The sequence below is a fragment of the Apus apus genome, chromosome 1 (assembly GCF_020740795.1).
Source record: "Apus apus isolate bApuApu2 chromosome 1, bApuApu2.pri.cur, whole genome shotgun sequence".
In the NCBI taxonomy this organism is placed as follows: domain Eukaryota; kingdom Metazoa; phylum Chordata; class Aves; order Apodiformes; family Apodidae; genus Apus; species Apus apus.
Window position 1 is genome coordinate 175,100,298 of NC_067282.1, and position 23,755 is coordinate 175,124,052.

Genomic DNA, 23,755 nt, shown 5'->3' on the forward strand with positions numbered 1-23,755 from the left:
CTTCCTAATAGAATATCTTCTTGCCATATGCAATCTATCAGCATGTATGTATTTTGAAAGATAATTGTGTTTTGTATGTCTCAAAGTGCACACACCTGTAGAGCTCAGTGACTTTTTAATACATATGATATTAGTAGTACGTACAAGTGGCATTTTCTTATAACATTAAAGGGAAAATGCAGCCTAACATTTTAGTGTCTTAGAGAAAAAAGAAAATATTTTCTTGGGAATATGAACATTTCCTGAATTAATTCTATAGTGTTAATATTATTAATTACCTAGAATTAATATTAGTATAATAGAAAACTTTTACTACAATTTGCTATTCTTGTCAAATTTCTTTGATCCGATCAAATTGTCCTTTGTTTATCCTAGAGTTACCTGCAAAAACGAATTCTATTATTTGCTTGTTGGGCTTCTGCTGAAGTATCTGAAAATTTCTCTCTGCCTCCTCTTTTTAGACATTCTGAGTGCTTCGTTCTGATGGTAGCCTATAGGTAGCAATTCTGGTATGTCTGAGAATAGTTTCTCACTCCACTGATATTCATGGTTTGTCTCATCACTTCAGGTGCTTTTTGCTTGCCTGTTTGGCTTCACTAACACCCATAGGAAGTCTGCGCTTCTACAATCTCTTCTCAAGTCACAGAGACCTTCAATGAAGCATAGAGGACCTAATTAAAAGAAGTAGTATGCTAGTAGTATATAGAGTATAATGTGTAACCAGATTGTTACAAGCTGACTATTACACAAACTGTCCTTACATGTATCTATTTCCAGCTTACACCTCAGAGTCATGGATTCTTTATAATGAGGTGATGCCGTTTTTAGCAGTGTAAGCTACATGGTAATAAAAAGGTAATAAAATGTTTTTAGCAGTGTAAGTTACATGGTAATAAAATTCCAACTCATCTGTTGGAATTGGTGATGCACATCTGAGCTGGAAAACCCACTTCCAAAGAAGAATACTTGGCGAAACCATGTCTTTTCTGGGAGTGGCATTCTCAAAGCAAGAATTTTTTTGCTATTGAAATAACAGCAAAAATGCCCAATGAAATGTGTTTTCTTTAGTAATTACTTTAGAGACACTCAAATTGTAATCTGATTCTTCCTGGATTCCTGAGCAGTATACAAATACGCCCTTGTACGCTGGAAGGGAGCAATAGGACATAGGTGATCTGATCCAAACTTTTCTGCGTGCCAGAGCTGTACCAGCATTTTAGGTAAGGGCAGCTTGCTACCTAAACACTGAAACAGTGTATGTCAGAGAGGTCTGGAAAAAGCTGTTCAACAGCAAGAAGGAATCCACACGATACAAGTAACTGTTTGGAAAGGTGTGTCTTGTGTGTGAGAGAAATGTCGATTACTTCTGTCCAATGTAGACATGTATATTGAGCTAGCTTCTTTTAAAGTATCTGGATTAGCTGTTGAGTGAATTAAGATGTCATCCTAGTGCCTTTGTAGCCACATAAGTGGAGAGATACAGAGATAATTGAGAGTGTGGATGCAGACCAAGAAAGGACTGCTTTGATCTGTAAAAGAAGTAGCAGTCTCTGATTCTGAGGTATGTTTGCTGTTCTTGTAGTTTGCTACTCATGCATTGATTTCTTTTAAAAGGATTGCATTGCTCGAGTACTTCATGAATCTAATACAGTAAAATACTTAATCTGAAAGAATAATTTGTTATGCATATATATATATATTTATGTGAAGTACATGTAAACAATTTGGATGTATTTTAAGAGTCGGGTATGGGGCGATATTTTAACCATCTGGGAAGTAGCAGCAGATCTTTTGAACTGCTAATACAAAGTAATGTGTACTTAAGGGCTCAAACCAAGATTTTTTGCTATAAGCTGGGAGTTTTGTAAAATACTTTTCTAATGAGATGTGGTTTCAGAAAAATTAGGTTTTCTGTACAGATATATCAAGGGAGAAATAAAGTTTGTAGGTTTTTTTGCAAGAAAAAAAACAGAATGTTGAAAAACACTCAAAATATTGTGGGTTTTGTTCATGATTTTAACCTAAATAATGAGTGTAGGCTTATCTGAGAATACATGCTACTGAGATAGAAACCTAAGATGCTGTAGTAAAAACTTGAGTTAGACATTTCTCCAAGCCCCAGTGATCAGTAAGTGCTCTATTTTCCCTCTTGTTAGATGCACTTAAGCCCCAGTTTGCATTTTGGTCTTGTTTCTTTGGGCAAGGTGCTTTCTTAAGTATGTATATTATAGGAAGAAGTCAAGAGAGCGGACATAGGTCTTATGTACAGCAAAACATTTCCTTACATCAACTTGAAGCAGGCTAGGCAGAGTGAGGTCTGTAGTCACTAATGGAAATGAATGGGAACATCCCACAGAGATAAATACAGCCAGAAATGACAGCTCTGAGGTTTGTGGACTTTGGCATTCATCTGAGTGGGTGTTCTCATCTTCACTCTCCGCTCATGGGGTAATGTTCTGAATCTGTGTAACTTCTAGGATTCAAACAGCTCTGTGTGATTGGAACAGTTGGACAGTTTATGCTCAGACCAGGTACTTTATAGTGAGCTGGTCTTGTTCTGCAGCACTGTGTTTAGTGATTTTCTGTTTTGTGGCACCAGCTACACACGTTTTCCTTTCCTGCATTTAGTCCAGAAAAACTTTCTTTTCCTCTGGTATTCACTGGCTAGTAGTTATTCTTAGGGCCCTGTCTGGATATTAGGAGTGAAGAAATCATGTTTTATGAGGCAAAAAGAAATTGGAATAATAAAACTGGATACTTGGAAGGCAAATTACATATAATCTTGCCCTCTTCTGCAATACTTTGTTCTTTTAATTTTCTCTGCATGCTTGTCTGCAGTGTTCAGTCATCTTTCCCATTAGAAGCATCAGCAGCTACCAGTGACATCCATGGAATCCTGTTGGTGTCTGCAAATACAGAAATATTTTTTTCCTCTGCCTCCTTTTCTGCAAGGATTTTTTAGAGCTCTAATGCATGAAATTATGTCCTCATACTCTGAGCATCAGTGTTTCAATCGTTGCCCCAAGATCTTCAAAATCCACGTGCATCTCAGAGTAGTCTGGAAAATATAGGCAGTAAGACTGATCTTGGAATCCTTTTGCTGTGAGTCATACCAGACTGTATATGAAGTATTTGATTTCAGAAGAGCTCTAGGCCTGCTCTGCATGCATCCATCATTTTTCTTTATTTGGTCAAAATCAAACATAGCCTGGCAATTAATACTTTAAAAACTTCTTTCAAAGTTGCTTTCCTGAAAATTTAGTAAGTTCAATAACTATGAGATAAGTTGGGAGTACCCAAAATCAGTTTATTAAATCATAGTTTAATCCATAGCCAAGAGTCAAACTGATTATTAGAAGCAGATAATTAGTAAATACAAATCTGAACCTATAGGTTCATTGATCCCAAATTCGAACCATTAAACCTCCATCTCATCTCTGAAGATACAGTAATTCCATGTGGATTTGGATCAGAATTTCTGCCTTTATTGACAGAAAACCCAGCTGTTGACCTTGGCTAGAGCAGAGATGCCACTTGCAGTAATTGGTATGCTTGGAATTACAAGTGATACGACTCTATGATTTTATACCCACTTTACTTAAAGCCTACATTATATTTGCCATAACAAATGTAGGAAAAAAAATGTTAGTTATTATATTTAAGTTTATTAAAGTTCTGTGTATCATAGTATTCTCAGTGAAGCAATGATTCAAGGAAACACAGAGGGACATCTGGAATGCGTCTGGTGCCGGAGTTTTCTACTGTGACTTCATCATGTTGCTTCTGTAGGAATGCAGCAGAATAATAGCTGAGACAACTTTCTCGAATAAGCTATTAGAATCCCAGATGTGAACATGTGCTTTGCATTTCTGCAGATCAAAATAATGCTGTTGTGGGTATAAAATTTCGTTTTACGTCTCTGTCTTTTCCTGAAATCTCCCTTCCAGTTATTGTAAATGTTTTTGTGGATGGAAGAAGAACCTAAACTCTCAGTTGCTGTCCCCTGTTTGGATGATGTATTTGTTTTGTGAAATGGGAGTTAGAATCTTCAGCCAACAGTAGTAAAACAGTTTCCTAAGATGCTTATTGACCATTCTTGGAGAGGCAAGGTCTTAATGTTTCCTCATATTTGCCTTAAACTTTCTTGTAATGCAGCCATATCTTTTATTGCAAGGTGCTGAAAAGTTTGGGTACAAAGGTATCTTATGGTCATCTTAGAAAAAATGATAAAAACTAATGGTAGGCACTGCAGTGAGAAATTCATATGCGGATACACAGTGAAATAATGGTGTCTTTTTGGTGCTAAGGTAAAACATTAGTCAAGCAAGTGATTATCTGGCCAATTTTCTAGATTGTTTAAATGACTGTGACAAGATAGATCTACCTTTTCTTTTGTGTTTGCTTTGGGCTTCAAAATCACCTTGAGTGGTTTTATTTTTGGTGGAAAGCATTCAGGGCTAAGATGTGTCCCGTGTGCAAGGGTCAGTGTGACAAAAAAATTACACAGGCAGGCAATTTTATCACCTGGTTGGATTAGGAGCTCCAATAAAACTCAGAAAGGAAAATCTGATTCTGTGACAAATTCCTGTTTTGAAAGTAAAGTTATTATTTGTATATGAGCATAAGTATTCTTTAATAAAAGCATATGCTAATCAGGAATAATTACTTCCACTGAACAGCAATGAGTTTTGTATCATTCAGGTATATTGAGAAAGATTGCACATATCATTTCAGTGTCTTCAGCAAAATTTCTGTTAATTGATCATGCAGTAACTTTGTGACATCATAATAATGTTTGAGAAATTCTGTGTGAGATTTAAATGAATTTTAAAAGGGGGGAATCCTGGAAGTATTTTATCTTCTGTGTATCAGAGATGCTTAAATTGTTTTATGCTCCAGAGAGTTTGGTTATCAAAACCCTTCTAGACTTTAAGGTATTTCAAAGCCATTTTGTGTCACAGGCAGCGGAGAAGCAAACCCTAAGCTTCAGAAATACCCAAGGTTTTACTAGATATAATGTGTTCTGATGATTCTAGTGACTAATCCATGTATATACTGCAAGGGAGGATTGAATAAGCCACTCGCTGACAGTGTGACTAAGAGAATCCTTTCTGTCAACAAACCTAATGATCATTCTAATCCTGAGTCTGCAAACAGTCATCATCTAAAATAAGGAATTCTCTCTCTTGTGTATGAGCACTGACCCCATGTAGTCCATCCTGCCCAGTGTCTTGTCTCCAGGTCTGGGCAGTCTTTGATCCTTCAGAGGGTGTTGGGAGTCAAGGACAAAGCTGAGAACATGTTACCTACACAGAAGTCAGCAGGAGACAGATAGTGCTGACATTATCATATCTTGTAATATTCTGCTTTGGTAGGTAAATCATTCCACTATGTTGTGATCAGATATAGCATTTGGGGTTTTCTAAAGCATGCAAGTTAATTAGAATTCCATCTGCCATAAGTCATCAATAGGATTAGTGCTGGTAATTCCTGCAGGTTCTTTGAAAAAAGTCACACATGCAGCAATCATAAGATTCTCATTTAAACTTTTTAGCAATGTACTTTTTGACTAACCACTGAAATGGATAAATATTTGCAGAGTCAGGGACTTAAGTAGTCAATACTTAGAAGCAAGAGATTGACCAGTTGATTCCTCTGAGAAAAATAGCAAGTGATTACAACTTTCTATGAATAATAACAGTTTATAGATATGGGGTGATGAAGTCTCATAACTGACATGGCCACAACAGATTAGTCTTGCAATCTTTGTAATCTTAATAATATAAATCCCAACAGATGGAATGAAAAGTGCACCTTTATGTAAGTTTTTAGTTGAAAATAGGTAGTTCTTCAGCAGGAATAAAATCTCAAGTAACGCACTAGACATTACCGTGTAGTATCTTGCTCTAGAATTATTATTTCTTTAAATATTAATTAAATTTTAATGTTAATAGTAAAGATGTCAAATTAGTAAAAAGTAAAAGGGAAATTGGCTTCATCCTGGCTCAAACCAGGACAGTAGTAAATATAAAATTGTAAAATATAAATGAAAATATAAAATATTTTACACCTATTGTTATAGGTGTGAAAATCTAAGTTAAACATGAATCTATAGCATCATCTGGCTTCAGCATAAACAAAGTCCTAAATGCTTGAAAATTTGTGTTTTTTCCCAAAGAATCCTGCTAGCTTTTTTAGTCTTTGGTATGCTCAAAATGCCCTGAGTTTCTTGGTGGTTTGTTATAATAACTTCTCACTTTTTGAATCAGCATGAATTTCTAAATTAAATTGAAAGACTCTCATACATACAAGATGACTATAAATCTATTTTTGAAGTTTACGCTATGTATGAAAACATATCAGGAATTAAAGATCAGGATTTTGAGATTCGTATGTAGGCATTTGAATAAAGTGACAAAACCTAAAGATATATTCAGCATCCAGTAGCTTTCAAAGAGAGCAAAGATATCTTAAAGGAATCTGAATACTTTAGAAAATATCCAGACCCAGATTAAGAGCAGTGAGCTCTTGAACTTTGTTCTTTCTGTGCCCAAAATACACAATAACCTTTTGCTTGATTTACAAATCTTTTGTTTGTCAACTGTGCAGCACTGCCGCCATGGAATTTGTTTGAGCAGAGAAATGGAGACACGTCCTGTAGATGGAGAATGGGGAGCATGGGGACCTTATAGCTCATGTTCAAGAACTTGTGGAGGTGGAATCAAGAGCACCACCAGGCTGTGTAATAGACCAGAGTATGTTTGTTTTTTTTTAATTGTGTTTTGTATTAGTGCATAATGAAGACATTATGACATAATGGACTGGTTTGAAACAAAATGCAGGTATTGCTTTTTTGTGCAAATCAGTTTAAAGCAGCAATAAAAAAATGCTTGTTTCAGCCACGTTTGAAAATAGAGATGAGTCTGCAGACTCTAACATACAGAGAACTTTTAGATTAGTCATCTCAACTATGTAGTTCATATTTATAGATATTTCTAAATTCTTGCTTTGGCAGGATCTTTTTTTCGAGCTTTCCTGCAAATGCTCCATTAAATGTTAAGATGCTTCCTTTGGAGTAAATGTGGCAAGAATAAAGATATGTATTCCCTGGTAATCTTTTTAGTGAAACACTTGATTTACTTTAGTTTGAGGCTTTTTCACATCACCACCACCAGTAACACCCACAAGGAACACTGATTACAGCAGTCATTTACAACTTAGCTTTATAATGAGAATCTTTTATTGACTGAATAACTCAATGTGGATTTCATTCTCTGTAATGAAATTCAATAAGAGCGTTACCCTTAACTTCTCCAGAAGCAAGACTGTATCAGAAGCCTGGATAGTTTCAGGGGTTTTCTAAGAAGTCATGTCATCTTGATACTATCAGTGGGAAAAATGAACCTCAGTCAAATGACGCCAGACTATTTAATTTTCTCTGTTGAGTAAGAGGCAGTAGACTGCTTTCCCTCTAGATATACCTCTATCAGTCTGTAGTAACTGATAGTATCAATATGCCACTGATTTAGTCTTTTTTTTCTCCTTTCCAAGAACGTACTGATACTGAATTATTGTGTAGCAGAGTTAATAACAGTTAGGAAATATGCTTTAGACTTTACAGTAAATGGGGTGTTTACCAAAATTTTCCATTTTTAGTTTGTTTGATCCCCAAAATGAAACTGATATTACAACTACAGAAAAAAAGTGTGTCAGGTCCTAACTCTGTCTTCTTTCTTTGTCACTCTGTAAAATAATAATTTCAGATTACTAAGGGACCGGCTGCTTCTGTAAAAATAGGGCTGTAATCCTAGCTAAATTGATAAAAACATTATTAACCTAAATATTTTTTCCCTACAAAATCATTATAAGAGAAGTTAAAATATAATAGACTTTAATAAACATCAATAGCTTGATTATCATCCTTCTCAGCAGTAGTATTTTAAATAGACTTTTTGTGTTCTGCACATAATTATAAATATCTGCACAGTGGAAGAGAAGAGTGTGTGTGGGAAAGTCAGTAAAACATGACAGAATTCTCTGTGCGATTTTCCCCTTTAGATCAGTATCTAGAGGCACTTTTCATGGAAAACAGCAGTTTTAGAAACTGAGTATATTTTACATTTATCTATTTTTGTTAGACCAAGAAATGGAGGAAAGTACTGTGTTGGCCGCAGGATGAAATTTCGGTCATGTAACACTGATTCGTGTCCAAAAGGCAGAAAAGACTTCCGGGAGCAGCAGTGCTCTGAATTCGATGGCAAACACTTCAATATCAACGGTCTTACATCTGCTGTTCGCTGGCTCCCAAAATACAGTGGTAGTAAGTAATTATAATTTTTTTAAATTAATGAAATAAAAATGTTAATTTAATTAACGTTTTAAAACAGACAAGAAACCTGTTGGATTTTCTTTCCAGTTTCTATGAAAGATCGCTGTAAACTTTTTTGCCGAGTTTCTGGAACAACTTCCTACTATCAGCTGAAGGACAGAGTTGCTGATGGTACTCCCTGTGGAGCAGAAACCAATGACCTTTGTGTTCAAGGCTTATGCAGGGTATTTAAATCTAAACTTATTAATTAATATTAAATAAATTTTAACAGGTGGTAAAGTAGATATTAACTATTCATCCCAATAACCATTACTGAAAATAAGTAAAGCAAGATGTTTTGAATTTACTTAGGTTATTTTAATCCCTACCAAATTAAAGATTGGAAATGGAGGCAATTAAGTGAAGAACATACAATTCTGAATCTGAAGACTCACAGTCTTTCCTCATTAAGTCTCATATGTGACAGAGTTAATATTGTCCAAGAGTGCAGCGAGATCCAAAATTTGCATGAAGAGAGGGAAGAAGCATGCTGTGGGGTTATTAACATCATATTTCTGCTATCAAAGAAGTAAAAATATAAAATCCAAGGGTAGATAGATTATATGTTTATTATTTCATTGGAGAATCAGGGGAACTGATCCTTGAAAGGGATCATTTCAGCATTTTTTCTTAAATAGCAATTGTGGAAGTGCAACAAGATTTTGTTGGGAGAAGCAAGCTGATATAACTCAAGACCTTTTCATCAAGCCTCGGTTGTTTTGCTGATTGCAGTGAAACTGAGTAAACTCTGATGAGGAGAAAATGTAGTCAAATATTTTACATTCTTTATAGTGTTGAATCAAGAGGAAAGAGGAAATGCCACATAATATCATAATAAAAAAAAAAAAAAAGTGGAAGTTTAGGTAAAGATACATAAACAAAAATTGTGCTTAAGCTAGTTTAACCAGTATAACCTATATGTGTTCCTTTGCTTATTTTGCATTAATGACAGACTTGAAAAGAATTGATGACCATGTACACATACATACTGCTTTCAGGATTTTAAGACTTCTTAGTGTAAATATAACTTAACATTTATACACTATGTTGATTTTTTATGAAACATCTTTACATACTGCTATATATTCTTACACAGCGCTTAACACACATCAGTGCCTTTGGATTGTACATTCTTAGTACAGCAGCACTATTGTGTTTTGTTGTTACATCACAGCACCCAAAAACATAATAGGTTTTTCACTAGTTGCCTAGGAAGACCAGATCTATACAGTAAATAAGAATATTTTGGGGGAGTGGGAAGCTTACATCGTTTTCATTATTTTCCCTTGGGCTGAGTGACACAGAGCTGTTGCATTTTTTTTATAGCAAGCAGGCTGTGATCACGTTTTGAATTCCAAGGCAAGGAGAGACAAATGTGGAATCTGTGGTGGCGATAATTCTTCATGTAGGACTCTTGCAGGTACTTTCAACAGTGCTCGTTATGGTATGTTTGCTTGGTTTTTTTTTAATTCTAATGCACATTTCAGTATGGCTTAGAAAGTATGTTTTACATTTGAGGAAGTGGGATTTCATTGTATATTCTTTAGGGCCTCTGCCTACAGAAAATATCTCTGATTTTCAGTCACATGTATGGTCTTAAGGATGTTAAGGTAAACACTGTAACAAACTGACCTGTTAAAGAGGAAAAAAATTAGTCAATCTGCTGTAAGTTCAAAGACAAAAATAAGATATGATGAGGGTAAAAGTACTTTAAAAGAAGGAATGCTTCCTGCTTTGCACTTTACAATCTCCTGTTTGAAGCTCTGCAGCTTATTCCAGTCTCTCATTTTGGTTTTGTAAAGAGATAGCAAGAGTTCTGTGGTGTGAGCAGCTGATGAGGTTCTTTTTGTTTGATAGTGAAAAAGATAGCCTGTGAAATGTGAGCCTTCTTTTTCCAGAGAATATGGGCAGCAATATTTATGTTCTTTCCTCTTCAGTGCCATGTAGTGAATGAGAAGATCTTCTGAATAACCCTGGTAATTCCTACTCCTTTCATTTAGTTTCTGTAATAGAGTTACTGATAGTTCTTCTATATGTAGTCCTTTCTGGGAAGTATGGAGAGATTATTGGGTATGTGTAGCAGTGCAGCTAAGTAGTTAGAGCATGAAACATTAGGACAGGAATCTCCAGGTTAATATCAGATTCCTAAAGGAATCCCTCCGTCAGGCTGCTTCACAGGGTGGAAGAAACCACAGGCAAAGTGAAAATGATACCTGGAGAGCTGCCAAGTGGGATCTTTATAGAACAAAGGAATTGCTGATTGAAGAGGAAAGTATGCCCAGTGTCTTACTGGATTTTTCTTTTTTCTGGCAGAGGGCTTGCACCAAACAAAAAGTACCAAAAAACTTCATGTTGGGATACAGCTACCCTTCCCATACAAATACACATAACTTTTCTTGTGTCTATCCTGAGGATCTGGAAGAAGACAAAATCTGCTATTAGAGACTGGATTTCTGAACATGTGGTCAAAACACATGTGAAGGAAAATAAACTATTATTTTAATGATTCTGAGTAAAGTACTGACAATGTTTTTTGTTTTCCACCACTAGGAAAGATCTTCTTGCTTACATGTAGCACATGAATTCTGGCACAAATACAGTTGATACAAGTGACCGTTACATTGAAACTGCTATTTATGCAAATGTGGCTGAGACTGTCACTGTGCCTTCTATAGCTTTTATTGTCACAGATGTAGTTGCTTCTAACTGAAGCTGGAGGAAGGAAAAAACTCACATTTTGGCATGAGGAAAACTTTGATTTATTATTGTGGTTTTATACTTAGCTGAATGTTATAAATTATGTTTGAATTATTGGAATTAGATCATGTAAAAGACGATACTGAATCATACTGCTGGACAGTATGCTAAACATTTGGGGATTATCACTCAGGTGTGCTCAAGTAGGGGTGCAGCAGTGCACACAAGAGGTTGTAGCTAGCTGATCACTGGAACTTCAGTGTCCAAGGGACGCCTATGACATCCATAGGCTAATGACTGAAAATATTGTCTGAGAAAATTTTCTTTTCCAAAACATTCTGAGTTAGGATCACAAGATAAGTATGTCAAAATCTGTGCAGTTGATCTTTTTATTTTAACTTCACCTTGTTCCTTTCCATGACCCATGTCATTCTACTAAGGGAGAATTTGGAATTAGGCAATAGTGTCCTGCGGTATGTGCTTGTGTTCATACAGGTACAATGTTACTATTAAGTTTTTAAACAGTAGTGAAATAAGAATCAGAAATTCATTACAATGAGATACTAATCTCCCATTTACTTAATTTCCATTTTATGTACACATAATTATTATGTTGGTTATTATTACTGCATCAAATTAGAGTAGCTGAGGATTATGTGAAAAATTGTCTTTCTCAGTGCCTTAGTATATACCATCTTGTATCCTTGACAAAATGCTATGCAGTTTTGTTTATAGTTTCCTGCTGTCATTTCTATTCTGTCATTCTACTACCACAAGGTCTTCAGTGTGTAAAAGGAGGGGCTTTTTTTGAGTATATTTGGTTCTTCTCAATATTTTGGTAGATTGACCAAACGCTGTGTCTTAATCCGGAGCATCTAGTGGGTCAATTTGCAATTGCAGTGCTGCCCCCAGCTGGTGCATATGGTGGACCCGTGATTAGAGTAAATGTTCATTTAAATGCATGGCATCGTTTTAATATACTTGGCTGCTTCCAAAAGCAGTGCCACTGCCACTCAGATTTTTCTGAGTAGGTTGAACTCATGTTATTAGTAAAGAATTGAATTCGTATTTCCAAACACAGGAATAAGTTTTAATGAAAACAAAAGTTCATTTCAACTGATTAAAAATCAAAACAAAACCCAACAACAAAGAAATTTTAATAAGCATTAAGATATTAATGTTCTCTTCCTAAAATGTAAGGGCTTTCAGCAGCAGTGGTCACTGATGCTGTGGAGGGTTTTGTGAATAAAGATAGTTAAATGTATATTTGTATTTACTATTTTTCAACTATATCTGTATATTATTAATTTGGGAATAATTACATTGCAGGTTATAATGTTGTAGTAAGTATTCCCAAAGGAGCAACCAACATTGATATTCGGCAGCACAGCTACTCAGGGAAACCAGAAGATGACAACTACCTTGGTAAAAGCCTCCTATTTGTAACATTGACAGATAGTTTTTGTGCACTTGCCAGAAGTCTGCTCTAGATGCGTATTATCAGAGGTCTGATAAAGCCTTTAGAGCAAATATCTAATTACATTGTATCGTCATTTGCCTGAGTCTCTCACAGATATTAGGGAAAAAAAAAAGAATGAGATGTTGTTAGGTTTCTAGTTTTGAAATGTGTGTTAATTTGCCAGAGAATAGGAATTACAGCATGTTGCATCGATTTTCAATTTTTTCACATTGATGTGGCAACTTTAATTACAATTCCACAAGTGAACTTGGGAATAATGCAGATATGTGTGGGTTTAAATCATGGAAGGAAACACATTTTGTTTGTAAATAAAGCAGTCTGACCTTCAGCAAACTTAGTTGTCTCACATTTCTCAGTCTGAAGATCACTTTTGATAGATTTTCAAGTGTGTGAGCAGCAAAAATTCATTAATATATTCTACCAAAAATCTTGGTTGTTCTATTTCACAGTACTTATATTATGTCTGAAGTGCCTGAGAGAATATTGGTGCATACTTTCCTTCTTTCTCCTCCTTACCATCCTACTCAACAACCTTCAGTTTTCAAAATCATTTCCCTGCCACCTGTTGCCCTGTTGTTGCACTTGCATCTCACAGGACACAGAAACAACCCTCATCCCTGGCACTAGCTACCATTTCAAGTGCAGTGATGCCTGAATAGCATACCTTTACTAAAAATTGTACTTTATTTTTAAATTTAATTTTTAACTTGTTATTAATCTTTGTTATTGTAAATTAGTCATTATATTAAATAATTATTGTAAATGTTTAATAATTTACTTTGAAGTATTACACATGGACTAAAATAAAGCTGTGTTGTTGAGGAGATATATTATTAAAAGTTTTTATTGTTAGAACCTTTTAATTAAATAGATGTTTTGTTTCCAATATTTTATTTTGCTTATAGCTTTATCTGATATTCATGGAAATTTTATCTTGAATGGAAATTTTGTTGTAAGCATGTCAAAAAGAGAAATCAACATTCAAGGAGCCATTTTTGAATACAGTGGTTCAAACAGTACAATAGAACGAATTAACAGCACTGACAGAATCGAAGAAGAGCTGACCTTACAGGTGCATGTTTACTTTTTTTCATAAGTTGGAAAATTTGCTACGTAATCATTATGGTCATAATTTTGTGTTCAAATTCACTGAAAACCAGCTATCATTTTATTTCAATTAAGGTTTTGTGTGTAGGGAATTTATACAACCCTGATGTGCGTTATTCATTCAATGTCCCAATAGAAGATGGAAGTGATCTGTTTACGTGGGATCCTTATGGACCCTGGCAAGACTGCAGCAGGATGTGCCAAGGTACTGTGAATTCTTTTGTCACCAGAACCAAAGATCTGATGGCACCGAGGAAGGGACTCATCTTAAGGAAGAATTTAGTAATCTCTGTAAACTTCAGGTGCACAGAGCCTCTGAGGACAGAATGGCTTCTAATTTCATTTTGCTATTTTCAGTATTTGCGCAATGCAATTCTATATTCAAAACTACATTTGTGTGTTTCTTCTTTAGTCACAGGAATAGTTTATTAAAAAGAAAAAGTTGAAGCAAGTCTAATAATCCTTAGAAAGTAGTATTGTATATCCACTGATTTGTATTAGGCTTCTGTTGTCCTATTGCCAGATGGTCAATGATTTGTCAAGTATCTTTCATATATACTTGTTTGTCTTTTTTGCTTATAGTGTCTATATAAACTGTATCTACACAGATTTTTTGATAGATACTCCTTTTAGCAGGTGCTAGAAATGCCTGTAGACCTGTGATGGTGAATTTCTTCTGGTTTTCAGTCAGACTGTAGACATGCTCATGTGCTAGAGAAACAGATAATCTGTAGTACTTCTCCAAGCACTCCAGTTCTTTTCAGTACCCTGTGATCAAATTTTCTGCTTCTATGAAGAAAAGGATCACAACCTCTAAGTTAATGTGGTGTCTTGAAAATTTGATAATTGGCAAGGGACAGGTGTGATGCATTTGGAACACTTAGTCTGATGAGTCAACGGACTGTTGCAGTTTTGCAATTTCATGGAAGTTGATGTCCTCGTGAGACCGCTGTCATACAGCTGGGAGATGGCAGAGGTGACTGGGACAAGGTTGCTCTGTACCTGGAACATAATCAGCTGCACAAAGCAGCATGTTTGTACGGAATGTGCTGCATAAAACAATTAGTGTTGGTATGGTATCTCAGTTAAATGCCTCAATGATTAATGAAATCCATTAATGTAAAAAGGCTCTCCTATTTTAGCCTTTTATTTGCTTTTTTTGGTTCCTTTTCAAGGTATTCGAAGAAGAAGAATGACATGCATACGTAAAAGTGATCACATGGTAGTGTCTGATCAAAGATGTGAACTTATACCTGCTGTACCAGAAGTCTCTGAGGCATGTAACACAGACTGTGAATTAAGGTAAGAAGAGTTTCATAACTGATGGAGCTAATGTGGTCTTACATATTTTTGTTTATAGAGATTGAAACAAAGTAATTCAGATTGCTGTATCCTCTGTCCCTTCACCCATATCTACCTCCCTCATCCCTCCCATCTTTCCTTCCTACAAGTCAAATTCTTTTATATTCCTTTGAAAATTCCAGTCATGAGATAGATCTTATGGTTTTATCTGTTCCCTGAAATGCGTATCTACATTTACTTGACAATTCCTGATGCACTCACTGCGTGCTGTATTTACCATGGTCTTATTTTTTAAAACACAGTTAGCTTTCTATAACAGTTTATCCTTGTAGGTGGCACAATGTTGGAAGAAGTGACTGCACATCCAAGTGTGGCCCAGGGTATCGATCCATAGAGATCCGCTGCATGAAGTACTCGATTTCAAAAGGACTCAGTGCTCCAGTGGATGATCAGTACTGTGTTGATCAGCAGAAACCACCAACCAGAGAGCCCTGCCATGGTGACTGTATGTTAACAAGTTGGCACTACACAGAATGGTCAGAGGTACTAATTCAAAGCCTTATAATTGTACCATATAGTTCTGGTTAGCCTTCATATAAAATTTTTATTTCAACATCATTTTTTTAATTTGAAGTAACCAAAAGAAAGTAACGTTTGACAAATGCAAAATTGTAGGAGGACCTAGTATAAATCCTTCTATTTCAGCAACTTCCTCACGTTTTTGTAAGAAACTGTAGCTAAATTGTTTTGCAGCTTGGTTTTGGAGGTGAACAGAGAAGATCTGGTGGTTAGAAGTGTGTTTTATTTGCAGTCTTAATAATTTACTTCTGAGAGTATTTTGGAGAGAAACAAAAAGTACAACTTCTGCTTTAATCTTCATTAAAGAGTTTTATCTTCGAACTGCTAAACAAGGTGCCCAGTTTATCTCACGTGAACATACTAGCAGTCTGGGTGAAATGCAGGATACATTTGTCTAACACAATCATTAATGTCTTTCATCTTTAAGATGGATAATGTATTTTGACTTGGTTTTATAATATTTTTCATTTTTCATAATATCTTCTACACACTGCAGTGTTCCAGGAGCTGTGAAAGAGGTGTCAGAACCAGAGAAGCTTTTTGTATGAACAATTTGGGACGTCATCTTCCTGACAGAGAATGCCAGGAGCTTCCAAGAGTGGTAACACAGAGTTGCAATGAATTCTTATGTCCAAGCTGGTCTGTTAGTGAGTGGAGCGAGGTAATCAATCATGTGAAAATTAAGAGGCCTTTGATCGTCGTCATCGATATTAAAATAAGCTGCTTAAAGTGTTTGAGTTTTTTTATTCTGGCTCTTTTGGGGCATACGACAACAAAAATTCTGAGGTCCTTGAATTTGGCTGCATCTAAGATGTAAAAATGCCATGTGAACTTCTGAAAAACATACCTAGAAGTTACTTTTCTCTGAAAGTTTGTACATTAAAATGGGTAATTAAGCTACTTAAAGTGAATCTATCTGTAGTAATATGCATACCTTCCTATTTTATGAAGTGATGAGAATCATCCAGCCAACTAAGGAACAGAATTATGTCTGGTTTATTATAGATAAAAAGAGTATAAAAGAATAATTGATAAGTTAAACATTTTTCCCATGAAAGTGGATATATTTGCACACATATTTTAAGCAACTATTGTTTGATGGAAATAAGTGATCTGTACATTGTTCTCATATTTTTGTAACTTTAGAAACTTAATAGTAATTTATTTGTATGAGCATTTGGGTTGGTGTTTACAGGAAATGGAGAGTTCATAAAATAACTAGTTTTGTTGGACTAACTACATTCATGGAATCTTTTTATTATTTATGTGATCTTTAAAATCTAACATTGCTAAAAAAAAGTGAAACCATTCATGCAGATTCATGTCTTTACAAACTGATGACTAGTAATTTTACAGTGTCCTGTGACATGTGGCAAAGGAATGAAGCATCGTCAAGTATGGTGCCAACTTAATGATGAACAACTGCGAGATGATTTCTGTAACCCCAGTGGTAGACCAGAAGCAATGACAACATGTGAACTTCATGAATGTGCATCTTGGCAAGTAGGGCCATGGGGATCAGTGAGTACAGGATTCCTGGCTTCTTGTTTTTTAGTTCCAACTATGAGTGATCACAAAACAATACTTTTGAAACATTTTAATTAAATCTTAAGCAGTTACTTTAGTTGAATTGATTCATATGTTTGTTTCCTCCTATTGACTAACCTGTCATTTAGGACTGTCTACATCTAATTTCAATGCTTAAAATAATCTTTGACCCTGAGTCTTAATATCAAAGATGCTTTTATACATGAGTGTATTACATCTCTGCAAGAATGAAAATGTAGATAGCAAACCCTTCAGACGAATGAGGCAAGTAAAGGACCAAATATGTGTAGGTGTGTGGGCATATTTAAATGGTAGCTTTAATTCAGTTCATAGAAATGTATGTGCTAATAATAGCAGACAAAAAGACTTAGTATTTTGTTGTTATGTTTAGTTTCACCCTTCAGTGATAAAGAATGGTCTATCTCTTTATATGACAGTGCTCTTGAAAAATATGTCCCTGTGCGTAATCTTTCTAATCTAATGTACACCAGAGTGGCTTCAAAATTCTGGAAAAAAGTGAATTAATTTGCAAAGGAAGCTTTTTTCACTAAATAAATGAGAATTAATTAAAAATAATTAAATACTTGATTTCATGGAGCTTTCATAAGATCAGGTTGTTCAAGGCAACAGAAGTGTTGGATCATTCAGTGTTTCATGGATGTTAGTGAAAACTCAAAACTGAATTGTAGCTAATATTTTTTTTACATATAACCTGTTAGTAAAGCACTAAATAAACATGCCCTTGGAAATTAAGTGTATTTTTAACATAAACATTTATTTTGTAGTGAACTTCTCTCATGTAATGTTTTTTCATGCTAAGGATAACCACACTGTTGTCTAACAATGTGTTGAATTCCTTTTGAGTAATCTTTTGATCACAAGATGCTGACTTTGCATTAAATAATCATTCCCATGGTATCATTCTTCTGAATAAAAAATCATTATGAATGGTCTTGCTGGAGTAGCTTGTACAAGCAATTTACCAAGCCTTGTCACTGGAGCAGAACTTTCCATTACAGTTTTTCCACTAAACCCTCTGGTAACAGCTATTCACAACTGGGGTTTTTACCAGTTTTTGTATTTCAACCACAACATTTATAGGATAGTTTTATGTCATAATATTTTCAGTCATCTAAATTTTAGGTGCTTTCTTTAAATGTGCTCTTGTTAAATTACAGTGAGGTGAAAGATGTTTAACAGTTGCAGTGAGTGATTACCTTGGAAGCCACCCCTTACTCCCCCTGAGCATGACATTATATAGTATGGATTGTCCCTTTGATCAGGCTAGCTATCCTGGCTGTGTTCCCTCCCAATCTGCCTCATTGCAGGGGGTGGGTAGAAGGAGGGAAAAGAGACAGCCTTTGTGCTGCACAACCAGTGTTCAGCAGTAGCCAAAATACTGGTGTGTTATGAACACTGTTTAAGCACCATATGGTCTGCCATGAAGAAAGTTAACCCCATCCCAGTAGTCATTCCTATTCATTGTATAAAGAGTTTCAAAATAGAAAATGTAATTAAAAATTCAATTTGATTATAAATAGTGCTATTTCAGGTGTGTGTAATTACTGACTTTAACAGTGTTCTGTAACGTGTGGACGTGGATACCAGATGCGTGCAGTCAAATGTGTTACTGGCACTTACAGAGTTATTTTGGATGATGACAGGGAATGTAATGCTGCTACTCGTCCTAGAGATAACCAAGTAAGTTAAAAATGCTTTTCAGTTGATGGTACTTGTTAGTTAAAAGCACCTAAATACAACTGTTGTCTATTGACTCTTTGAGGGAACTTGCAGGACACAAGTTTGAAAATGAGAAAAAATACTGAAACGATCTGCTTTTTCCTTGAAGTTGAAATTTGGCCTAGAGAATTAAGTATAAGAACAGTAATTTGGAGATTTGAAAACCTGACATGTGATTGAAGGGGTCCAAAGGCTTTTGATTATTTGGGGTGGAGGGAAGCTTCAACATTTAGAATATGATAAGGGAAGAGACTGTTTGCCATAATGCTTAATAATAGCACCTAACTGGCTTCGTGTTCTCTAATATTCTGCTTGTGCATAGTTCTTAAAAGAATGACCAGGTTACTTGAAGAAAGCTTCAGTTCTTGGAATAATACTAATGCAAAACTGTGAAGACATGAATTATTATTCAATATGATATTAATATGGTTCTTCACCTTTTATTCTTTTCTGGATTTGCTTACTTTATCGCTTAATTTAAATCTATCATTTTTCAGAAGAAGCATTTTCATACCGCCAGTGGGTTGACCTGTAACTAAAAGCAATTGGTGTCTTTGGTGCTATGTATTATTATGTTGATTTGGCCACCAGATTGACACATCTCATTTATATCCTGCTAAGCTGTGACCACATACCTCCTTGAGGGCATACTCTGCTTCTTGTCTAAAGGAGAGAAGGGAAAAAAAGGATTCCAAAGTAAACCAGTCACAAGTTATCAGCCCTCTGATGGCTTCTGGAATAAGATTTCAAAAGATAAAAGCCAAATAATTGTCATAAATTTATTTCCACTTGCATGTAAAAACAGAGGTTTGAGTATGCTTTGTATGTTGAACTGAGATACGTGTTTGCCAGTTGACTGAGCAATTGTATGTTCTCAGCAGCTGAAGGTATAAAGGACAGGACAGCACAGCTGCTGTCTTTGCTCACTTCTGTACTGCTCATGGCTACAGTACAGGACACAGTAATGTCTATGCCCCTTGTCTCCAGCAGGTTGCCCAACACTGTTATTTCTGAAAGTGCAAATATTAGTTATTACTAATACAATGTTAACATCTTTGCATGTCAGTTTGAAACAAAACATTTCAGTGAAGATCCTTTGAATAATGCCAGAGAAAATTTAGAAGATGGTCTTTACTTTTTAATTAATGCTAGCTTATTGTACTGGTAGGATGTATCACTGTGGTAGCCATTTGCTTTACACTTGACTCTTCCAAAATATATATTTTTAAAGCTTTTTTTTTTTTTTCCCTCACCCCCACAGGAATGTGACTTACCCTCTTGTCCAGAAAATAAAAAATTATGGACTACATTGCTTCCTCTAGTTCATGTGGCAAAAATGACTCAATGGAGATACGGATCATGGACCCCAGTATGTAATGTAATAGTGATCACATCTTTCAGAACGGTCTTCCATTCCTTCACCCATTTTTTCATAAAGCTGTCATTAATATCTTTTTCACAATGAAATCTGATTGGGATAAATTTTAAAGGATTTCTAATTTATTTATTTTTTTATGAACCTGTTTCTTAAGGAGGAGATAGACATTCCCAGCAAATTCTGTGTGCTTCAAATGCAGCTGGGAAAAAAAAAAAAAGACTCTAGGAGCTGGGGTTCTGAGCAAAATAGCTTTAATGGGATTGAGACTGTGCAGGGAATTGTTCTTTTAAAATAATTGATCAATTTTTGAGTATGGAGAACATCTTTCATTCTAAAATATGATAGAAATATTCTATGTGCTATGCTCACTTTGATTAATGGCTGAGCTTTTATTTTGCTAGTGTTGAAAGTTTTACTTGACAGCAGTGTGAAAAATTTATTATTATTTGTAAAAATATGTCTCTTATGTTATTTCTCTTAATCCTTTGAGGTTCGTAACAAAGTATATCACACAATTATATCTTTTCACAACTATTTTAACTAAGTAGAGCTAAAGAGTGCATAGGCTGAGGCTACTCAGAAAGTCTCCACAAAATCTACTCTTAACTTCTCGGATATAAAGGCATCAGAAGGGGCTCAATGCAATATGCTAATATAAGCTAGAATGGTAAATGGATTGTGTATATCAGTTTTTATTATATTAATTAATGTAGAAATTGCATCACTGTGTAATAGCTAAAATGTTCCGGAAGTCACTCTCTAATGTTTCTGTTGTTAATAAAAAAAAAATTGCCTTTGCCTCCTTGCAAATCCTTTGCAAGGATTCCATGTTCTAGTTGAGATGATGCCTGTTCAGATAAGCTGAATTGCTTCACAAGAATTAAGGCTGTGCAATTCAGTTCCAAGCCAATGTGAATTCTTAAGGCCTAAACTATCCAGCAATATTTCGCTTTTCTTATCAAATGCATGGCTTTATCAGCGTGGGGTGGAAATTTGTTCTCAGTGTTTAGTTCTAAAGCTAAGCTGATACTAAGCTATTTTAGTGTTTTAGGTGTTGCATGATTTTGTTTTGGTCTCCTAAAGTGCGATGAGCTTGGATTGTTCTCTGACAGTGCTCTGCATCCTGTGGGAAGGGTGATCGTGCTCGCTATGTGAGTTGTAGAGATGATCATGGAGGAGTAGCAGATGAATCTTTCTGTGCCCATTTACCACGACCAGCTGAAATTTCAAGCTGCTTTAGCCCATGTGGAGAGTGGCAAGTTGGAAATTGGTCCCCTGTAAGTATTAATTGTAATGTATTTTTTTTTTTAATGTATCTATTTAGTTTATTGGCCAAAGTCTGTGGTTAGAAGTTGGGACTTCATATTCTGGGCAAGTCTGAATGAAATTGCATCCCTTGAAAAAACAAAGTATAGCTTTCTTACTGTCAAAAGTAAATATAAATGTATTTGGTTGTTAATTATCAATGTTTTGTCACAAATGTTGGGTTAATTTTTGGTCAGTGTACAGTTACGTGTGATAGTGGAATAGTAACAAGACAAGTTATCTGTGTCAACAATCATCAACAAATCAACGAGAATTACTGTGATCCTGAAGGCCGACCTTCCAAAGAACAAGAATGTAACATGCCACCATGTCCACCAGTTTATCATCATATTGCAAAAATGCATGAACATCCAAGCCATTTTCCAGAAATAGGTTACCTTCCGATATACCATCCACAAGACAATATAAACCAGCGGAACCAGCCCTCTGTGGGAGGATATCAGTGGAGAACTGGACCCTGGGGAGCAGTAAGAATTTTAAAAAATATATATTCTTTTGTTCCTAACATTTGTGTTAACGTTTCTAGAAAATGTTGTAGCAGTACAGATGTGGTCAAAAGAAAAGCACATATATTAAAAAAAATAATAATTATTAAGAATATATTTAATTCAAAATGTACTTCTTCTCTATTTTCAACTTTAAAGTACTGCTACACAGTAGTAGTTATTTGTGAATTTCAGTTTTGAAAGTTAACATTAAAAACAATAAGGTTATTTTTTTTGACCAACATTTTTTACATTTTTTAATTCTGCAATGGTGATAAATGTGTTCACATGTTTTGGTAGTGCTCTAGTACTTGTGCAGGTGGATTTCACCGTCGAGTTGTAGTTTGTCAAGATGAGGAAGGAAGAAGTGCTAGTTATTGTGATAAGGCAACAAAACCTCCAGAGTCAAGACACTGTGATTCTGGACCCTGCCCACGATGGAACTATGGGAACTGGGGAGAAGTAAGATCATTTCACTTTTGAAGGGAAACATTTACCCATAAGCTTAGAAATAGGAACATAATTACTTGACTGTGAATGGAACTGAACACCATTTTTTTATTTTAAAAAAATTGTTCTTTGATCAAACGCAGAACTGTAGCATAAATATGAGTGGTGTAAATGACTTGATACAGTATAAAAATGTAGTTTGAAAAACATTTTGATGAGATAATTGGTTTTCTTTATATGAGATTAGACTGTGCGTCCCTAATCTTGAATTGAATGTTCATGTACTATGAAAATAACATAGTAAATAATAACATGCATTTATTATTGCTATATATTTTGGATTTAATGGTATGTGATGACTCTCTTAAAATTCTGTATTTCAGTGTACTCAAACTTGTGGAGATGGAATAAAGACAAGACTGGTGATTTGTCAGCTTCCTACTGGCCAAATGTTGGATGATCAAAATTGTGACATTCTAGACAAGCCACCTAATATGGCACAATGTAATGTGCATTCTTGCCCTGGTGATGTTTCATGGCATCGGGGACCTTGGAAATCGGTACGATAGAATTCACTAATCTTTTTCGCTTTCTTGTTCTTTCTGTCACTCTACTTCCCATTGCCTTTTAAAAATTATATCATTACTTGATTTGATAATGGTGAAATAATAATGCATGCGGAATAGTCTATCTAATTTTATTAAGCGATTGTTCCTTTGGCCACTGAACTAAATGGGAAACAGCAATCTATTTCAGGAGGAACAGTATCGTGCTCTGTAAAAAATCATAGGGAATATTTTAAAAATAACCAGGAAACATCATAGCCAATAGCAATACCTTAGAGGTTGTTCTATTTTGAAAGGTTATTATTTGTTCTGTGTTTAAATTTAAAATTATATGCTGTAATTTATACTGTAGTATGATCTAAGTATTTATATTTGTAAAAAAAGGGGGTTTCAGTGCATAACTTTTTTCTAATAGTATATATAAGTATAAAATAACACACATGTATATTACATTCTGTCAGCAAACATTTTAATCCACATTACGTGTACATTTGTGTATAAAAGTATATATTTGTGGTTTTAAAACAGTGACTAATGAAAGTTGTCTATGTATAATTATGTATGTAACTATAATATGTTATTGTCTATATGTCACTGTCTATTAATGTGTAAAAATGCCTACAGTAATCACAATTAATCTTCAAAATTGTCTAGCAGATGATTAACATACTGAAGTAATCATAGTAAGCTCTACAAAATAGAGTACATTATATTTCCCAAGCTGTGAAT

General features: G+C 35.1%; 1 protein-coding gene across 1 annotated transcript in view; it reads left to right on the forward strand.

The window, feature by feature from the left end:
- ADAMTS20 (ADAM metallopeptidase with thrombospondin type 1 motif 20) overlaps nt 1-23,755 on the forward strand; it is a 90,804-nt gene that overhangs the window by 32,068 nt on the left and 34,981 nt on the right. Inside the window, exons 12-28 of the mRNA XM_051607916.1 lie at nt 6,610-6,755; nt 8,139-8,320; nt 8,417-8,553; nt 9,695-9,812; nt 12,395-12,490; nt 13,451-13,617; nt 13,728-13,857; nt 14,828-14,954; nt 15,287-15,497; nt 16,030-16,194; nt 16,890-17,054; nt 18,660-18,782; nt 20,083-20,190; nt 21,312-21,476; nt 21,702-21,992; nt 22,311-22,472; nt 22,844-23,020. Of these exons, the coding sequence (XP_051463876.1) occupies nt 6,610-6,755; nt 8,139-8,320; nt 8,417-8,553; nt 9,695-9,812; nt 12,395-12,490; nt 13,451-13,617; nt 13,728-13,857; nt 14,828-14,954; nt 15,287-15,497; nt 16,030-16,194; nt 16,890-17,054; nt 18,660-18,782; nt 20,083-20,190; nt 21,312-21,476; nt 21,702-21,992; nt 22,311-22,472; nt 22,844-23,020 (2,670 nt within the window). The remainder of the gene's footprint in view (nt 1-6,609; nt 6,756-8,138; nt 8,321-8,416; nt 8,554-9,694; nt 9,813-12,394; nt 12,491-13,450; nt 13,618-13,727; nt 13,858-14,827; nt 14,955-15,286; nt 15,498-16,029; nt 16,195-16,889; nt 17,055-18,659; nt 18,783-20,082; nt 20,191-21,311; nt 21,477-21,701; nt 21,993-22,310; nt 22,473-22,843; nt 23,021-23,755) is intronic.